We start from the raw sequence: 17,911 nt of genomic DNA, 5'->3' as shown, positions 1-17,911 counted from the left end.
ACCCTTTACAAAATAATTAGAAACATATTAGGCCACCTAAAATTGGTTACTATATTTTGATATCGAATATGCAATTTGAGAATTTTTACCCTAAATTTTAATTTTACATAAAAAATAGGCGTTTTTTTAATGGGCCTGGTCCCTTCGGTAACAAAAATGTTTAATTTTTTTTTCATTTAAAATATTTTATGAAAACTTAGCTTTCAGAAAGTATAAATTCCTTATACATCCTCTTAGAAATTTTTTGTGATAACTTAGAAAGAAAAACAGTTCTTTTTTCCCAAAAAATTAGCGAAAAATCGGCTTAGTAAAATTTTTAAATTCAAATGCATATAACTTTGGACTTAGTCCTTTTTCAGTTTGACACATACATATGTTTTTAGTCCAATGAAGGAAAACTGAAGAAAATCGGAAAATATTTGGATACGCTGTTATCAAAAAACTGGAGTAGGTTGGGTAAAAATATTGAACATTTAATTTTCAAATACAAATATCTCCTAAGCTATAAGAGGTAATTGAAATCTACGACTAGGTCTTTTGTAGCGCTCGATGAAAAGATTTTATATGTGTAATTTTTTTGAAATCGGAACACAAACGATGAAATATGATTGTTTTAAAAATGTAACATACCCGAGGTGTCCTACTTTGAGGACCCTTGGTCGCGTGAGGTCCACATTCAGAACTTAAACTCGACAGCACTTCTTCTTTGCGCATGTGAAATTTCATTCAAACCAATCTAACCATTTAGAAGTTACAGATTTATTTCCTTCTTTTTTTTCTATACCACTATATGTCGCTTATGATAAAATTCGTTTACTGTAAAATGTAAACATTGATTTACAATAAAATCTTACCCCCTATAATTTTGTTATTAACAACTTTGATATTCTGAGAACGCTAAAACATCAGTCAGTCCATAAAATTTTAATTTCTGCAATAAAAAAAAAAATTAGAAAATGTCGCTTGCGATAATTTGGCGCTAAGGGCTCGATATATTTGTTATTTTTTAATAAGTAAAGACTACGATTTGAAATTTATTTCTATGTTTACTGGTTTAAAAGAGTAGCAGGAAAGTACCAAAATAAAGGTTTTACCCATTTTCTCCCCTAAAAAGTTGGAATTTCAAAAAAGTACCAAACAGTACTTTAAGTATTTAAAGGTGCATAATTTACTTTGCGCACAATGTTTACATGTACAGACTCAGAAAGTGATTCTGAGATTTTTATTTAAAGATAAACTGTTATTTATTTCAAAGATTTATTGTTTGGACCGGACAAATGTTTCTATCAGTGATTTGTAAAAAAAAGTGGACCCCTTACTTTTGGTCTATTTTTTTGTAACGCTTGAATTTGTAACTAACTAAGAAACTATTAAATATACTTTTCAAAACTAATCTTCCATTGAAACTACTTAGTTGAAGGCTGTCCAAGTGTAATCATATCGTTATCAGTATTTTAACGAATTTTTAATTAAAAAAAGTGACAGACATTAAGAAAGTTACCGGTAAAACTTACCTTATTATAAGCACTTTTTATTGCATTTACAAGATTATTACATTATTCCAGCTCATGGAATTTTCTAGTGCTATGTGAATACTACACAGCTATAAAGTTACTAAATTTACAAAACCCTATTGATTACTAATGATGATGATGATGATAATGGCTACAGCCACAAGGTATTTTAATCGAAGTATAACACAATGTTTGTAATATGTTTAAAGACTTGTTCTCCTAATATCTTATATACTTAGAAATGAATAGATTATAGCAGCCAGCCAGCCAACTCTGCTATACCTTGGTCTTACTGTCATAATGTAAAAATAATTAAAGTTTACATTACACTACACTATATTTACTACATTTACAATACATACATTATTACAGCTTAAAAGATTTGTTGGTGAAGGTGGGAGAAAAGAGAAAATATGAGAATTGTTGGGAAATAAGAGTAGCATACTTATTAATGCTAAGAAATTTTGTTGTGAATGTATGTATACTTCTTCTTCCAACAACTTAATTACGCTTCAATGCTCGGGGATGTTGGCAATATTAGGGTGGTAAATATATATGTGGTTTGGTGAAATGCTAGTGTTTTCCTCACCCTGAGAAAAAAAATATAGTTGTATATGTTTACTGTAACCATTTCAACATTTTTACAGGTTTTTTAACAATCTATATATGTATATAAAGGAGTAACGTTACTGACTGACTGATTCATCATCGCACAGCCCAAACGGCTCCCCAAAACGATCCGATAAGAAGGGATTTTTGGAAATTCGAACGTTTAGGGGGTAAAAAGGGTAAAAACGGGTAAATTCGGTAACCTTATATCTTAAAAACTAATAAAGATACAAAAAAACTTAAAATTGCATGTTACTCTATTTAAAAAATAAGCTGACAGGTGTTTCGTACTTTTTCGAAATTCGAAACTTTTAGGGGAGAAAACGGGTAAAAACTGTATTTTGGTACTTTTTTGCACCCTATGTATCTTTTAAACCAATAAACATAGAATCAAATTTTAAATCGTATTCTTTACTTATCAAAAAATAAAAAATACAAGTTTGGTACTTTTTGGAAATTCGAAACTTTAAGGGATAAAAATTGTGTTTATTTTTAGTACTTTTTCATAAAATATATTTTTCTATAATTTGACATAGACATACGAATATTTTATTATGAGCTCCCACCACGTTACAGAAATTTATTTGAATAAAATTGTACCACCTCAATGGGGATAAAAAAGGTACCAAAAAGGGGATAAAATCGGGAAAATACATTATTATTTGAAATTATTAAGCCAATTTTGATAATTTTTTTAACGTTCCTGGATTCATACAAAAATTAACTAACAGGATGTTATTTGGAACTCGAGTGTATATTGGGCCAAATCCTGGTAAACAGTTTGGTACTGTTTTTAAAACATATTTATTCTTGGGCACATTAACATAGATTTTAATATTTTCAGACATGCCTGTAGCATAAACAATTTTGGCAAAATGGAATATTTTTTTTTTTTTTTTTTAGTTTTTAAGATTCCAATCTTACGGGCTATTTATGGTCAATCATTTGTTACCAAATGTGTAAATAAAAATCAAAGTATTTTCATTTTTATTATTATTTACCCAACGTTTCGTTTGTTTGTTTCAAACTTCTTCAGGGGTTTTCTTTTATTGTTGAATTGAAATTCTATTGTTTACATTGTCAATTAACTTATTATTTAAAAAACTGGACTTCACGACACAGAATTAATAAATAAATAAATAATCATTACAACACAAACATATACTATAAGTCAAACTTAATACTAATATCACAGAACTTCAAAACTAAAATTGTCAACATCATTGGTCATAAATAGAAAACTAGAATATTTTTAAATTTTAAACTTGAGGGGTGTTCAAGGAAGAAAAGGGAAATTGGTACTTTTCTCCTAATGGTATTTTTTAACATTTTAAATTAATTCAGTTATCGACATTAGAGTTAGCTGATATGTATCTGCGTGAAGTTAGTGTTAGGAATAGGGGATAATATTTAGGTACCAAAATGTGTGAACTGAACTATAGGTACTATTTTGTTCTTCTAATGGTACTTTTTTGAAATTTCTATAACAATGGACTTAGAAACATGAAATTAAACATATGTCGTCCTAAGTGAGTGAGAATTCTAGGAGGATACTTTTTGGTACTTTTTCTTTATTGGAATGGTACTTTTTGTAATTTCTTCACCAATGAACCTAAAGCCATCAAATTAAGCTTATATGGACCCGAGTGAGTGGGAAACCACAAGTGGGGGATTTTTGTTACTTTTTCTATATTCTAATGGTACTTTTTTGAAATTTCTATAACAATGGACTTAGAAACATGAAATTAAACATATGTCGTCCTAAGTGAGTGAGAATTCTAGGAGGATACTTTTTGGTACTTTTTCTTTATTGGAATGGTACTTTTTGTAATTTCTTCACCAATGAACCTAAAGCCATCAAATTAAGCTTATATGGACCCGAGTGAGTGGGAAACCACAAGTGGGGGATTTTTGGTACTTTTTCTATATTCTAATGGTACTTTTTTGAGTTTCCTATAATAATGGACCTAGAGTTTCCAAAAAATCGAAGAATTTCAAAACCGCGTTTTCGGTTTTAAAAAATTAAAAACCGATCGGTTTCGGTTTTGTGATAATTTATTAAATATTATGTATTATAGAAACAAAGTTAGTTGATAATATAGGAAATGATATACAAATCTAAAATTCAAACTTGATGGGTTATGGTTTAGTGAATGGGAATTTAAAAGTGATAATCAATGGTACTATTTCCTTATTGCAATGGTACTTTTTGAATATTTTATAATAATAAACCTAAAAATTTAAAATTAGGAACACATTTGGAATTTTCTATAATAATGGACCCAGAAATATGAAATTAGACATTTACAATTAGATTCACAAAGTGAGACTTGATAGTACTATTTCTTTCTTCTAATTGGGGTGGAGAAACGCACCGGGTCAGCTAGTATTATATATATGATTGAGGTAACCATAATATGTTAAAGTTAAGATTATATGATTGTAGCAATCGTATATATGATTGAAGTAAATAAGTATATGTTTATGACAATCATGTTTATGAAGAATCAATCATAATGTGTTGTTCTTAGATTATGATATCTATAAACCGAGAAGAACATAATTTGGTAAATCCTTCATCATAAATATAGTTGTCACAAACATATACTTATTTACGTCAATTATATAATCTTCACTTTAACATATTATGGTCACCGCAATCATATAAATAATTACAGTGATTATAATACTGTTAAACAAGTAAGAGAGCTATACTCGGCTGTGCCGAATCTTATATACCCTTCACCAAATTCACAAAATTTAAAAAATATCGGGAATTATCTATCAGTAGCTATTAAAAATCGAGAAAATCGGCCCAAAAATGCCTGAGATATAAGGAAAAAACCGGGACAACCTCGATTTTTGGCCTAGTTTTGATCTATATCCTGATTACTAACTCATTATATAGACAATATGGATATCTAATGATAGATATTTCAAAGGCCATTTGAACGATTTATATAGGGCTATTATAGTAAGTTGGAACAACAGTAGGTCAAAATCGGAATTTTTAACCCCAATTTGTTTTTCACCAAACTAAATTTTTTGTCATAAATTTTTTTTCACTAATAAATTAAAAAAAAAAAATTAAAAAAATTTTAAATTTGGAAAAAAAAATAATTTTGTTTACCTAAAAATATTTAAAATTTGTTTTTTAAAGCATAATTTAGTGATGGGTATATAAGATTCGGTACAGCCAAATATGGCATAGACAGACTTCTGTCTAGACGTAGACAAACTTCTGTCTAGGTATAGACAGGTACTCAAAAAAGTATCATACAGGTCTCTGGTAATTTTTTGAAACTCAAATCCTTTAGGGAAGAAAACAGGTAAAAACTATGATTGGTACATTTTTTTTTGCATCTTAGGAATCTTTTAAATCAACAAATATAGAAATAAATTTTTAATTTTATTCTTAACTTATTAAGAAATACCAACTCGAACACATAACGGGTAAAAATAGTATTGTTACGTCTTAAACTTTTCAAAACGTTTGGTTTATTTCCTTTAAATAAACCGGATACTTTTGATTGCAAATAAAAGCCGTTTAGTAGAAAATTCTAACAACTCTTTATTTATTTAAAAATGTACAACAACAACAGAATTAAATAGTCACTCAATGTTTTTTATACACGTTTGCAAATTCGCAGAAATACAGACACAATTTATAATGTACACGAATTTACTTGAAAAACACAACACACTTTAAGGCACTCAGTTGTTGTTTATTCGAAAAGCGTCTCTGATAAAACTGACTAACTACTGCAACCTCTGCCACTATTTATAACACTGCCATCTGCACTCTAGATTGCTCTTTAACTGTCAAAGTTCGAATATTCTAGATCATTGGTAGGCAAAAAGAGGCATTTAATTTGTGTGCTCTTTTGGGTAAAAAATAAAATATCCACAACAACATGAAGAAACTGAATGAATTGTGTGTATTTTTACGCTCTTTTGTTCACATTCGGGTTGTTTGACGAAAATCATCGTAACCTGAAGAATATGAACGCCTACCATGGTTCTAGATCATACGCCATCTGTGGTGTACTTTCTTCAATGTTCTTTAACTGAATATTCGAATTCGAATATACGGTCGCAGCAAACAGCGTTGCCAACTTACGATCAATGGTCAACTGAAAGCTTTTATTCAATGTTAATAATGCCCACAGATATGTTACAATTTGCTATTACAGTACTGCTATTTGAAAGCATTATGCTACTTTTTAAATCAGCCCTTAAAATCGTTATATTTGAATTCAAGTACAATTTCGTAACAGTATTTATTTTTGGTACTTTTTTCATAAAATATGTTTTTCTATAAATTGACATAGACATATTAAGATACTAAAATTTATTTGCAAAAAAATTGGACAAAAAAAAGTACCAAAAAGGGGTAATAACGGGAAAAATACATTTCATCCTAAAATATTAAGTGAATTTTGCTAAAACTTTAACGTTTGTTTCCTCCAGTCATACAAAAATTAACTAACAAGTTGTTGTTTGTTACTCGAATGCAAGGGATTTAGATTTTCACAAATCCCTGAAAACAGTTTGGTACTATTTTAAAACACATGTTTTTTTTAACATTATATGCAACTAACTCATTAGTTTTAACAAATATTTATGAAACTTAATCGTAATCATTAAATTCGTTTGCTTTTCTTTCTTTTCCCAACTAATTATTTAATATTTTTCTTTTTTTGTTCTTTCAAAAACCATAACAATTTCATTAATTTGCTGTTTATGTATTGTGTGGTTTCATTTTTGTGTGTTTCACAAAAATATTAAAAACATGCGAATTTTCTGTTAATGTCAGATCCTTTATTTATATATTTTTGTTCTTCCTTCCGTTCACTTCCTTTTACACGGACGAATGAACGGTTGATGTGCCTTTTTAAAGCTTCAGCATGTTTTTATTTTTATTTATTTTTTTGCAAAACAAATGCGAATAAAAATACAATAAGCAACAGCTACAACGTAATACATATGTAGTTGTAGTTCTATTACGTTTGTGTAGATTGGGCCATAATGAGCGAAATATAAAATACACAGCCATTTACCCAGCAAATGTTTTAATAATAAATTCTGCTCAGTGTTACATATGCAGGTGGTTCAAAACACTTGACCATTTCTCAAATGTTTGATATTTGTGTTAAATTTAACAATTGCCCACCTTATTCTAATTTTAAATATACTCATATAACGCACTGGATACCTTTTAGACCACTGGTAACCATTAAAGTAATGCATTGAATCATTATATTAAAAAAATTACCACTAAATTGTCTAGTAAAATGTATAACATCAATTCGTAGCCTCTACTTAACATTTCGTTAATCAAATAGCCAATAAGTTATTAAAACTAAGCAGATGACATCGAAATTATACAAGAATGAAAAAAGGGTAATAAACAAAACAGATGTTAGAACATTTGAATATAATTGCAAGATGAATTGCATTTTTGCTCAAAGTAATTTTATTTTTTTAACTACTAGGCTATAAATCTAAGGGTTGCGGGTTCGATTCCATAAAAGACTATGGCTATATACAAGCTTCGCTGTTTTTGCAAATAAAATATTTAAAGCAAAATTGCTGGGTGTAAAACTCTCCTCTGCTCACACATTTCTAAATATATTATTGTATGTGTAGTGTACATACGTTAGAAAGTTTCTATGGTTTTTCCATTTTTGGCTAATTGTTGCTAAGTTAATTAAAATGGCAAAAATTTAGTCAGATGGTGTTCTATGCGTGTATATAATATTATTTTCTGGTTTCATGCAACCACATGAGCCACCATTTAGACACATTCAAACATACTGAATGAAGCACACACAGAAAAATAATATAATTTTAATAATTACAGTCAGAGATATAACTGTAATAGTTTTCATTTAGCTCAGATTACATAAACTACTCTAGCAATATGGGTGGAGTTTAAACAAGTTTTAAAAGCCGAATCTGCATCAATAGACAGACTTATGATATAGACAGACTTATGATATAGACAGAGTTCTGTCTAGATATAGACAGACTTCTGTCTTGATATAGACAGACTTCTGTCTTGATATAGACAGACTTCTGTCTTGATATAGACAGACTTCTGTCTAGATATAGGGAGAGCTCTGTCTATATAAAGACAGAATTCTGTCTAGATATAGGCAGAGCTCTGGCTATATAAAGTCAGATTTCTGTCTAGATATAGGCAGATTTCTGTCTGGATATAGACTGACTTCTGTCTAGATATAGACAGACTTCTGTCTAGATCAGTGGTGCCCGAAATCACAATTCCTTAGCACGCGTAATAGGGCAAGAAAATTCTGCTGACGTTACTTTGATACACATACACTATAAGCTTACTTGGCGTTTTCTTATAATGATCATGTGTTTGTTGCTTTGTTTTCATCTCAGGGAACAAAATCAAATCAAATTCTCCGCTGTTCTTATAATGATCATGTGCTTTGATTTTATATCACAGAACAAAATCAAATCAAATTCTCCGCTGTTTTACCAACAAAACCAAAGCTTTGAAGATATGTGTAGACAAACTTCTGTCTAGATATAGAAAGAGTTCTGTCTAGATATATACAGAGTTATGTCTAGATACAGACAGAGTTCTGTCTAGATACAGACAGAGTTCTGTCTAGATATAGACAGAGTTCTGTCAAGATACAGACACACCTCTATCTAGATACAGACAGGCTTCTGTCTTGATAGAGTAGACATATTTCTTTCTAGATAGAGTAGACAGACTTCTATCTAGATATCTGTCTATATCTAGTTTTGTCTATATTAGCGAAACTTCTGTCTAGGTAAAGACATACTTCTGTCTAGATACAGACAGACTTCTGTCTAAATATAGACAGACTTCTGTCTAAATATAGACAGAGTTTTGTCTAGGTATAGACAGAGTTTTGTCTAGATTAGAGAAACTTCTGTCTAGATAAAGACAGACTTATGTCTAGATATGGTCAGAGTTCTGTCTAGATATAAAAATAGTTCTGTCTAAATGTAGACATACTTCTGTCTAGAGCAGTACACCAGAGTAGACAGACTTCTGTCTAGAGTAGACAGACTTCTGTCTAGAGTAGACAGACTTCTGTCTGGAGTAGACAGACTTCTGTCTGGAGTAGACAGACTTCTGTCTAGATGTAGACAGACTTATGTCTAGATGTAGACAGACTTCTGTCTAGATGTAGACAGACTTCTGTCTAGATGTATACAGACTTCTGTCTAGATGTAGACAGACTTCTGTCTAGATGTAGACAGACTTCTGTCTAGATGTAGACAGACTTCTGTCTAGATGTAGACAGACTTCTGTCTAGATGTAGACAGACTTCTGTCTAGATATAGACAGAGTTCTGTCAAGATACAGACAGACCTCTATCTAGATACAGGCAGGCTTCTGTCTTGATAGAGTAGAGTTTATCTAGAATAGATAGAGTTCTGTCTAGAGTAGACAGACTTCTGTCTAGAGTAGACAGACTTCTGTCTAGAGTAGACAGACTTCTGTCTAGAGTAGACAGACTTCTGTCTAGAGTAGACAGACTTCTGTCTAGAGTAGGCAGACTTCTGTCTAGATGTAGACAGACTTCTGTCTAGATGTAGACAGACTTCTGTCTAGATGTAGACAGACTTCTGTCTAGATGTAGACAGACTTCTGTCTAGAGTAGACAGACTTCTGTCTAGATGTAGACAGACTTCTGTCTAGATGTAGACAGACTTCTGTCTAGATGTAGACAGACTTCTGTCTAGATGTAGACAGACTTCTGTCTAGATGTAGACAGACTTCTGTCTAGATGTAGACAGACTTCTGTCTAGATGTAGACAGACTTCTGTCTAGATGTAGACAGCCTTCTGTCTAGATGTAGACAGACTTCTGTCTAGATGTAGACAGACTTCTGTCTAGATGTAGACAGACTTCTGTCTAGATGTAGACAGACTTCTGTCTAGATGTAGACAGACTTCTGTCTAGATGTAGACAGACTTCTGTCTAGATGTAGACAGACTTCTGTCTAGATGTAGACAGACTTCTGTCTAGATGTAGACAGACTTCTGTCTAGATGTAGACAGACTTCTGTCTAGATGTAGACAGACTTCTGTCTAGATGTAGACAGACTTCTGTCTAGATGTAGACAGACTTCTGTCTAGATGTAGACAGACTTCTGTCTAGAGTAGACAGACTTCTGTCTAGAGTAGACAGAGTTCTGTCTAGAGTGGACAGACTTCTGTCTAGAGTGGACAGACTTCTGTCTAGAGTAGACAGAGTTCTGTCTAGAGTAGACAGAGTTCTGTCTAGAGTAGACAGACTTCTGTCTAGAGTAGACAGACTTTTGCCCCAATATAGTCACATTTCTCTCAAGATAAAGACTTTAAAAAACATTTAAGCTCCTTCTTCTTTTTAAAATAGTTGACCTTGTTTTATTTCTTTAAAAAGACTTAAATGCCTTGCAATGAATTATAAAAAAATTTTGTTATTCTCCTGCTACTCTTTCCCGCACCTTTTAATACAAGAACTTTGCAATTTGCATTTTAAAAAGAATATAAATCAATAACAAATAATTAAATACGATTACACAACAATGGGGCTAAATGCTACACAAGCACATGCAAACGCACTAAGGCATTACACACCTCTACTTCCTGCCACAAAAATATTGAAAACCAAAAAAAAAACTTCCATAAATTCCCTGACTCCCCTCCACGCCTACGTGCTTAATCGCAATAATACTTTAATACATATGTTTGTATTTATGTATGATAATTTTCCCCCTCCTCTTTCTTAGTAATTCGTTTGATTTTCTCTACTCATGCTCGATTTTGTTGCGAATTTTCCTTTTGCAGAACATGTGGCGCTGCAGTGTGTGTCGACGAAAGATGGCCTCACGTGTTTGCATACCACAGAATTCAACAGACTCAAGTCTGGATGTACCAGTATTAGAAGCATTGCAACGACGTCACTCAGATGCCAAACTGGGATCAAGCACACAAACCCTGGCACCCGCAAACGGTAGTGCAGCACTGGCACCACCTCGCAGTCCCGAACTTAGACGACATTCAGATGTATCACCTGCGTCATTAAAAGAACTTGAACGGGTAAGTGGTAAATGAAAAGTTTTATCCTTGTTGAATGAAAGCAAAATTTCTTGGAATGAAATTGCTGTATTTGCCGGGAAATACTTATAAGTTAATTACTGGCTTGCATGTGAACTTTATAAATGAAATGAAAGTATTTCTTTGTATATTTTATTGTTTTAGCAATTGAAAGGTAACAAAACGCCTGGTGGTGACATGGACTGGCGCAAGGGTGGCCATAGTATGGCACCCAGTCGCTCGGGCAGTCCGCCACGACAAGAGGAGTTAAGTTTTGGACCACCACTTTCACGCATGGCTTCCAGACGTGGCTCAAGAGTTGCCCGTCAACACAGTTATGATGACGATGCCAATGCCACAGCTGCCGGTGTAGCCGGCAGTTTGGGTGCTGGCGTTGATATGGGTCTGGGTATACCAGCCATGCCCAGAAGGTATAAAATTTAAAAAAAACAACAAGGTTTTACAATTCATAACTTTTTGTATGATATATATTCTTTATATCGTATATAGAAAATCGGCTTATGATGTATTTGCTCCGGGTGTTTTGCAAGCAGCCACCCAAGCTTCACAGCTACAACGTTCTCCCGGCGATGCCACTCTGGGCCCTCAAATTGCTTTACCCGGCTCTCGTAGACCTTCGTTTCGTGTGCCTCATCCCTCGGAAGATATCAATAATGATGAATCGCCCAGTCCGGATAAAGGTAGTCCAGTGTTAACGGTCGATGATGACAGACGCATGAGAAGGAGAGGTTCACAATTGTAAGTGTTAAAACAATGAAATCTGATTGATAGTTGAATTAAAATTGACTCAATTACAAATGTAATTGAAAATATTGGCTCAATTACGGAAGTATTTAACTCAATTACAAAATTACTTGATTCATTTACAAACAAAATTTCAATTATTTTAATAAAAAAATCATTATTGGACTTTGCAAAAATATTTTATTGAAATGTGTGTTACTCTCTTTATCATTAGACCCGATTTGGCTGCTTTACAATCACGTGGTGCTCTACCAACATCTGGCATACCTTCGGCTATACCACCTCCCTTGGCTTCATTTACAGGCCCCAATTTGGAGGACTTGGAGGCGCCACGACGCCAAACTTCTATGGATGGTGAACAGATTAAAATTGTTATACACGATGTCGATTCGGGACCCATATGTTCATCTAAAAGACGTATTATTTTAAGAAGAGATCCTTCGGATAAAGCTCATCGCAGTGAGTATTGCAATTACAGTTGGGTTTAGGTATTTAAATTATTAGGGGATTGACTTATAATTTTTGTTGTTTTAAAATGAGGGATTTTTGGTTTCAAATATTTAAAATTGCTTCTATTGCTTTTATTAAAAACTTTTTTAAGAGAAAACTAATGTTTGGTCAACATTTTTTTTTTTTAATTGTTTGATTAAACTATTTTTGGTGAAAAATCTTTTACTGTAAAGAGATCTATGATCAAAAATAGTTAATAACTGTATACATTTTCACGATAAAGCAGAAATTATACTGTGTAAGGTTCTATGATTGAAGATAGAATTTGATTTTCAATTAAAGCCAAAACTGGATTATATTAAGAACTTCCCCTGAAGTTGAATGACGATGGTAAGATTGAGGTTAAAATCGGACCATCTAAAAATCTATTCAATTCAAGCTTCAATTGGTCTGTATAAAGATCAACGATTGAAGTTGAAAAACATCTAAGATTTAAGTAAAAATTCTATCTATGGAATGTAAAAGGATCTACGATTGTAGTCAAAATGCTAAGATTGAAGTAAAATAATTGTATAAAGATATAAAAACCGGACTGTATAAAGATCTAAGATTGATGTAAATACTGGACATATAATCATCTACGATTCGACTGTATAAAGATCTATGATTGTAGTAAAAACTGGACTGTATAAATATTTAATATTGGACTGTATAAATATATATTGTTACGTTTTAACCTTTTCAAAATGTTTGGTTTACCGGATACTTTTGATTGCAAATAAAAGCCGTTTAGTATTTTGAAAATTGTAACAACTTTTTATTTATTTAAAAATGTACAACAACAGAATTAAATAGTCCTCAATGTTTTTTTATACACGTTTATAAATTCTCATAAATACAGACACACTTTATAATGTACACGAATTCACTTGAAAAATACAGCACACTTTAAGGCACTCAGTTGATGTTTATTCGAATAGCATCTCTGTTAAACTGACTCACGACTGCAACCTCTGCCACTATTTATAACACTGCCATCTGCACTCTAGATTGTTCTTTAATTGTCAAAATTCGAATATTCTAGATCTTACTAATACATACGCCATCTGTGGTGTACTTTCTACAATGTTCTTTAACTGAATATTCGAATTCGAATACAGCGTTGCCAACTTACGATCAAATCAACTGAAAGCTTTAATTTAATAATGCCCACAGATATGTTACAGTTTGCTATTACAGCACTGTTATTTGAAAGCATTATGCTACTTTTTAAATCAGCCCTTAAAATCGTTATATTTGAATTCAAGTACAATTTCGTAACAATATGATGGGACTGTATAAAGATCTAGTATAGGTATGTATAAATATCAACGATTGGACTGTATAAAGACCTGCGATTGACTGTATAAATTTCTAAAATTGGACTGTATAAACACCTACGATTGGTCCGTATAAAGATCTACGATTGAAGTATAAATTGGACTGTATAAAGATCAAGTATTGAAATAAAAACTTGACTGTATAAATATTTAAGATTGGACTGTATAAAGATCTAAGAATGGACTGGATAAAGATCTGCGATTGTCTGTATAAATATCAAAAATTGGACTGTAATAACATCTACGATTAGACCGTATAAATATCAAGGATTGAAATAAAAACTGGACTATATAAAGATCTACTATTAGTCTGTATAAAGATCTGCGATTGACTGTGTAAATATCAAAAATTGAACAGTATAAACATCTACGATTAGACCGTATAAAGATCTACGATTGATGTAAAAACTGGACTGAGTAAACATCTACGATTTGACTGTATAAAGATCAAGGATTGAAATTAAAATTGGACTGTATAAATATCTAAGATTGGACTGTATATAGATCTGCGATTGACTGTATAAAGATCTAAAATTGGACTATATAAAGATCTACGTATGGACTGTATAAATATCAAGGATTGAAATAAAAAATGGACTATATGAAGATTGCTCTGTATAAAGATCTGAGATTGTCTGTATAAAGATCAAAAACTGGACGATATAAACATCTACGATTTGATTGTATAAAGATCAAGGATTGAAATAAAAACTGGATCTATGATTGGGCTGTATATAGATCTGCGATTGACTGTACAAAGATCTAAATTTGGACTATATAAAGATCTACGTTTGGACTGTATAAATACCAAGGATTGAAATAAAAAATGGACTATATAAAGAATTACGATTGGTCTGTATAAAGATCAAAAATTGGACTGTATAAAGATCTACGATTGAAGTTAAAGCTGGACTGTATAAAGATCTACGATTTAAATAAAAACTGGACTTTATAAACCTCTATTATTTTACCTTTGAGTGTACTGTATAAATATTTACGATTGTACTGTATAAATTGTTACTATTGTACTGTATCAATGTATACGGCTGTACTCTAGAAAGATTATCGAGTGCCCTGTATAAATTTCTACATTTTTACTGTATAAACATCTACGATTAAGGCTATAATTGAAGAGGTGAATTCAATGTGTACATTAGAGTGACAATCAGTTGTATGGAAAAAAATTTTTGTTAAAATTTTGAAGAGTGCCGTGTGGAATATTGTGACACTAGGCCTAAAAGTTAAATTCTGAAAATTTGAGACAAATCGGACAACGATTTGTGCTGTTATTTTAAATTCTGGACTTTATGTTATATTTTCCTCAAGTTTCATTAAAATCGGCCCAAAAATATATAACATTTCGCTATCTTTTCATTAGAAATTCCAAATATTGAAAAATTTGACTTTTGACCTTTACGATTTAAAGGTTATCGTTTTCCGATTTTAGTAAAACTTTCAGACCATATTTAAAATTACCAGGGCTATAATATTATGAATAGATTTTACTTAAAATTTATAACAGTAAGGAAATTGGGCTCATTCGCCAAAATATGGACAAAAAATTAGTTTTTCTTGAAAATCGCTAAATTTAAATCGCTGGTACGGAAAAACTGTAAGAGGTATTGACATAATTTTTTCATATTTTTATTCCCTATTATGTTCTCAATCAATCCCAATGTGATGATCAAAAAATTCTGAAATTTGTTTAACAAAATTTTTAAAAATTAGAAATTTGAGTTTTGAAACTGCCGTTAAAAAAATTCTATTTTTTGGTCATAGCTGCGAATAGGTTAACGGTATCCTACGAAGACAAAAACTAATATACAAGTAAATATGAATATATTTTAAGTAAAAATGAGCTTTTATTTTAATATTTCTCAAAATATGTTAATTTTGTTCTCACATTTCTTGTTCTAGTGGCCTGAGATACGTTAATGGCCTGGCGATTTTTTAATAACTTTACCATTTTTTAACCGATTTTTGTCTTTTATATCTTATTAGAACGACAATTACGTGTACATTTCGATTCTTTTAAATTAAATTACAAAAGTAATTATTTAATGCCAAAATTTTTACAAAAACTGAAACAATTGCATTTTTCCCCTTGTAAATGCACTTCAAAACTTCTAGAGGGGGGGGGGACGGCCTGTACCTAGAAAATTTTTTTCGTCCATACAATCTTGGAGCACTCTAGTGTGTACATATATGTAAGTAAGACAATTATTGTAGTAATTATGGCAGTTGTTATTTTACACCACTTATGAGGAATCTAGTATTATACGGAATATGGATGTAGATACGAGGTAATTAGTGTTAGTTTCTGTGAAGGTATATTTTAAGCAGAAGAAAGCTTTCTTTTTAAGCACTACACCTAGCTAAATTAAATAACCCTACCATAAAACTATGTATATTAGCAAATTTCTATAAAATTTATCATTTCAAAGAATATGTCAAGCAAAAATGATTACCTTATTCCACTGAAATGCCAACAAAGGGTGTCAAAGCAGCAAAATTTCCAACAAAAAACTAACACAAGTTTTTTTAAAGACACATTCACACATTTATCTATTCATACATATTTAAAGACATTTATTTTTCATCTGTTTTTTTTTTTTTTTTTTGTGTTGCCACATTTCTTATGCAGCATAATTTTACAATTACTTGGGTAGTTTCACTTGAAATATTTCTGGCGCTCTTGTAGATTCATGCATTTAATGCATGAAGATTAAGTAAAATGGAACTCTTTGCATCGTATGCAAGTGAACTTAAATGTTCAACCCTCCAGCTTTTAGCCCCCACGTATGTAAACTGTGAAAATAAACCACTTGTTAGTTTATACGAGGTTGAATTTAAAAGTAATTTATGTGGACAAAATGTATGGGACTCATTAATTGAAATAAGTCAGGTTCATGTTATATTTTCTACCGTAAGAAAGTTAAATTGATTTAAACCTAAATTATGGACTGTATAATTATCTACGATTGAAGCAATAACTAAACTATATACATATCTTTGATTTAAGCTAAATTTGAATTGAATAATGATCTATGATTAAAGCTATAATTGGAATGTATAAAGTTCTTAGATTTAAGCTACTGAACTGTAGAAAGTTCATAGATTTATGCTAAAATTGGACTGCATAAAGATCTACAGTCTAGTTATATGAAGCTATAACTAGACTGTATAAACTTCTTAGATTTGAGTTAAAATTAAACAGTATAAGAATCTACGATTGAAGCTATAACTGGATTGTATAAATATTTCATATTTAAACAAAAATTAAACTGAATAATGATTTACGATCGAAGCTAAAACTGGACTGTATTAAGATCTTCGATTTAAGCTATAACTGGACTGTATAAAGTTCTTAGATTTAAGTTAGAATTAAACTATATAAGGAACTACGATTGAAGCTATAACTGGACTGTAGAAAGATCTGTGATTAAAGCTGTAACTGGACTGTATAAAGTTCTAAGATTTGAGCTAACATTGGACTATATAATGATCGACTATTGAAGCTATAACTGGAATGTATAAACTTCATAGATTTACGCTAAAATTGGACTTTATAAAGATCTACGATTGAAGATATAACTGGACTGTAGAAAGTTCTTAGATTTGTGCTAAAATTGGACTGCATAAAGATCTATGATTAAAGCTATAACTGGACTGTATAAAGTTCTTAGATTTGTGCTAATATTGTATAATGATCCACGATTTATAGCTTCATTTATAGCTGGATTTTATAATGATCTTCGATTTAAGCTAAAATTAAACTGTATAAATATTGTTACGAAATTGTACTTGAATTCAAATATAACGATTTTAACGGCTGGTTTAAAAGCAGCATAATGCTTTCAAATAGCAGTAATGTAATAGCAAATTGTAACATATCTGTGGGCATTATTAACATTGAATAAAAGCTTTCAGTTGACCATTGATCGTAAGTATGGCAACGCTGTTTGCTGCGACCGTATATTCGAGTAAAGGAACATTGTAGAAAGTACACCACAGATGGTGTATGTATTAGAAAGCTCTAGACAGTTAAAGAGCAATCTAGAGTGCAGATGGCAGTGTTATAAATAGTGGCAGAGGTTGCAGTCT

The 17,911-nt window shown here is 31.3% G+C and overlaps 1 protein-coding gene across 1 annotated transcript in view; it reads left to right on the top strand.

Annotated features, from left to right (window-relative positions):
* The window catches only part of Fife (regulating synaptic membrane exocytosis protein fife), a 146,910-nt gene that overhangs the window by 45,352 nt on the left and 83,647 nt on the right, over positions 1–17,911 (top strand). Inside the window, exons 4-7 of the mRNA XM_065504503.1 lie at positions 10,965–11,216; positions 11,379–11,644; positions 11,724–11,972; positions 12,193–12,437. Coding sequence (XP_065360575.1) covers positions 10,965–11,216; positions 11,379–11,644; positions 11,724–11,972; positions 12,193–12,437 — 1,012 coding nt within the window. The remainder of the gene's footprint in view (positions 1–10,964; positions 11,217–11,378; positions 11,645–11,723; positions 11,973–12,192; positions 12,438–17,911) is intronic.

The sequence above is a fragment of the Calliphora vicina genome, chromosome 3, assembly GCF_958450345.1.
Source record: "Calliphora vicina chromosome 3, idCalVici1.1, whole genome shotgun sequence".
In the NCBI taxonomy this organism is placed as follows: Eukaryota; Metazoa; Arthropoda; class Insecta; order Diptera; family Calliphoridae; genus Calliphora; species Calliphora vicina.
This window is presented reverse-complemented; position numbering and strand designations above follow the sequence as displayed.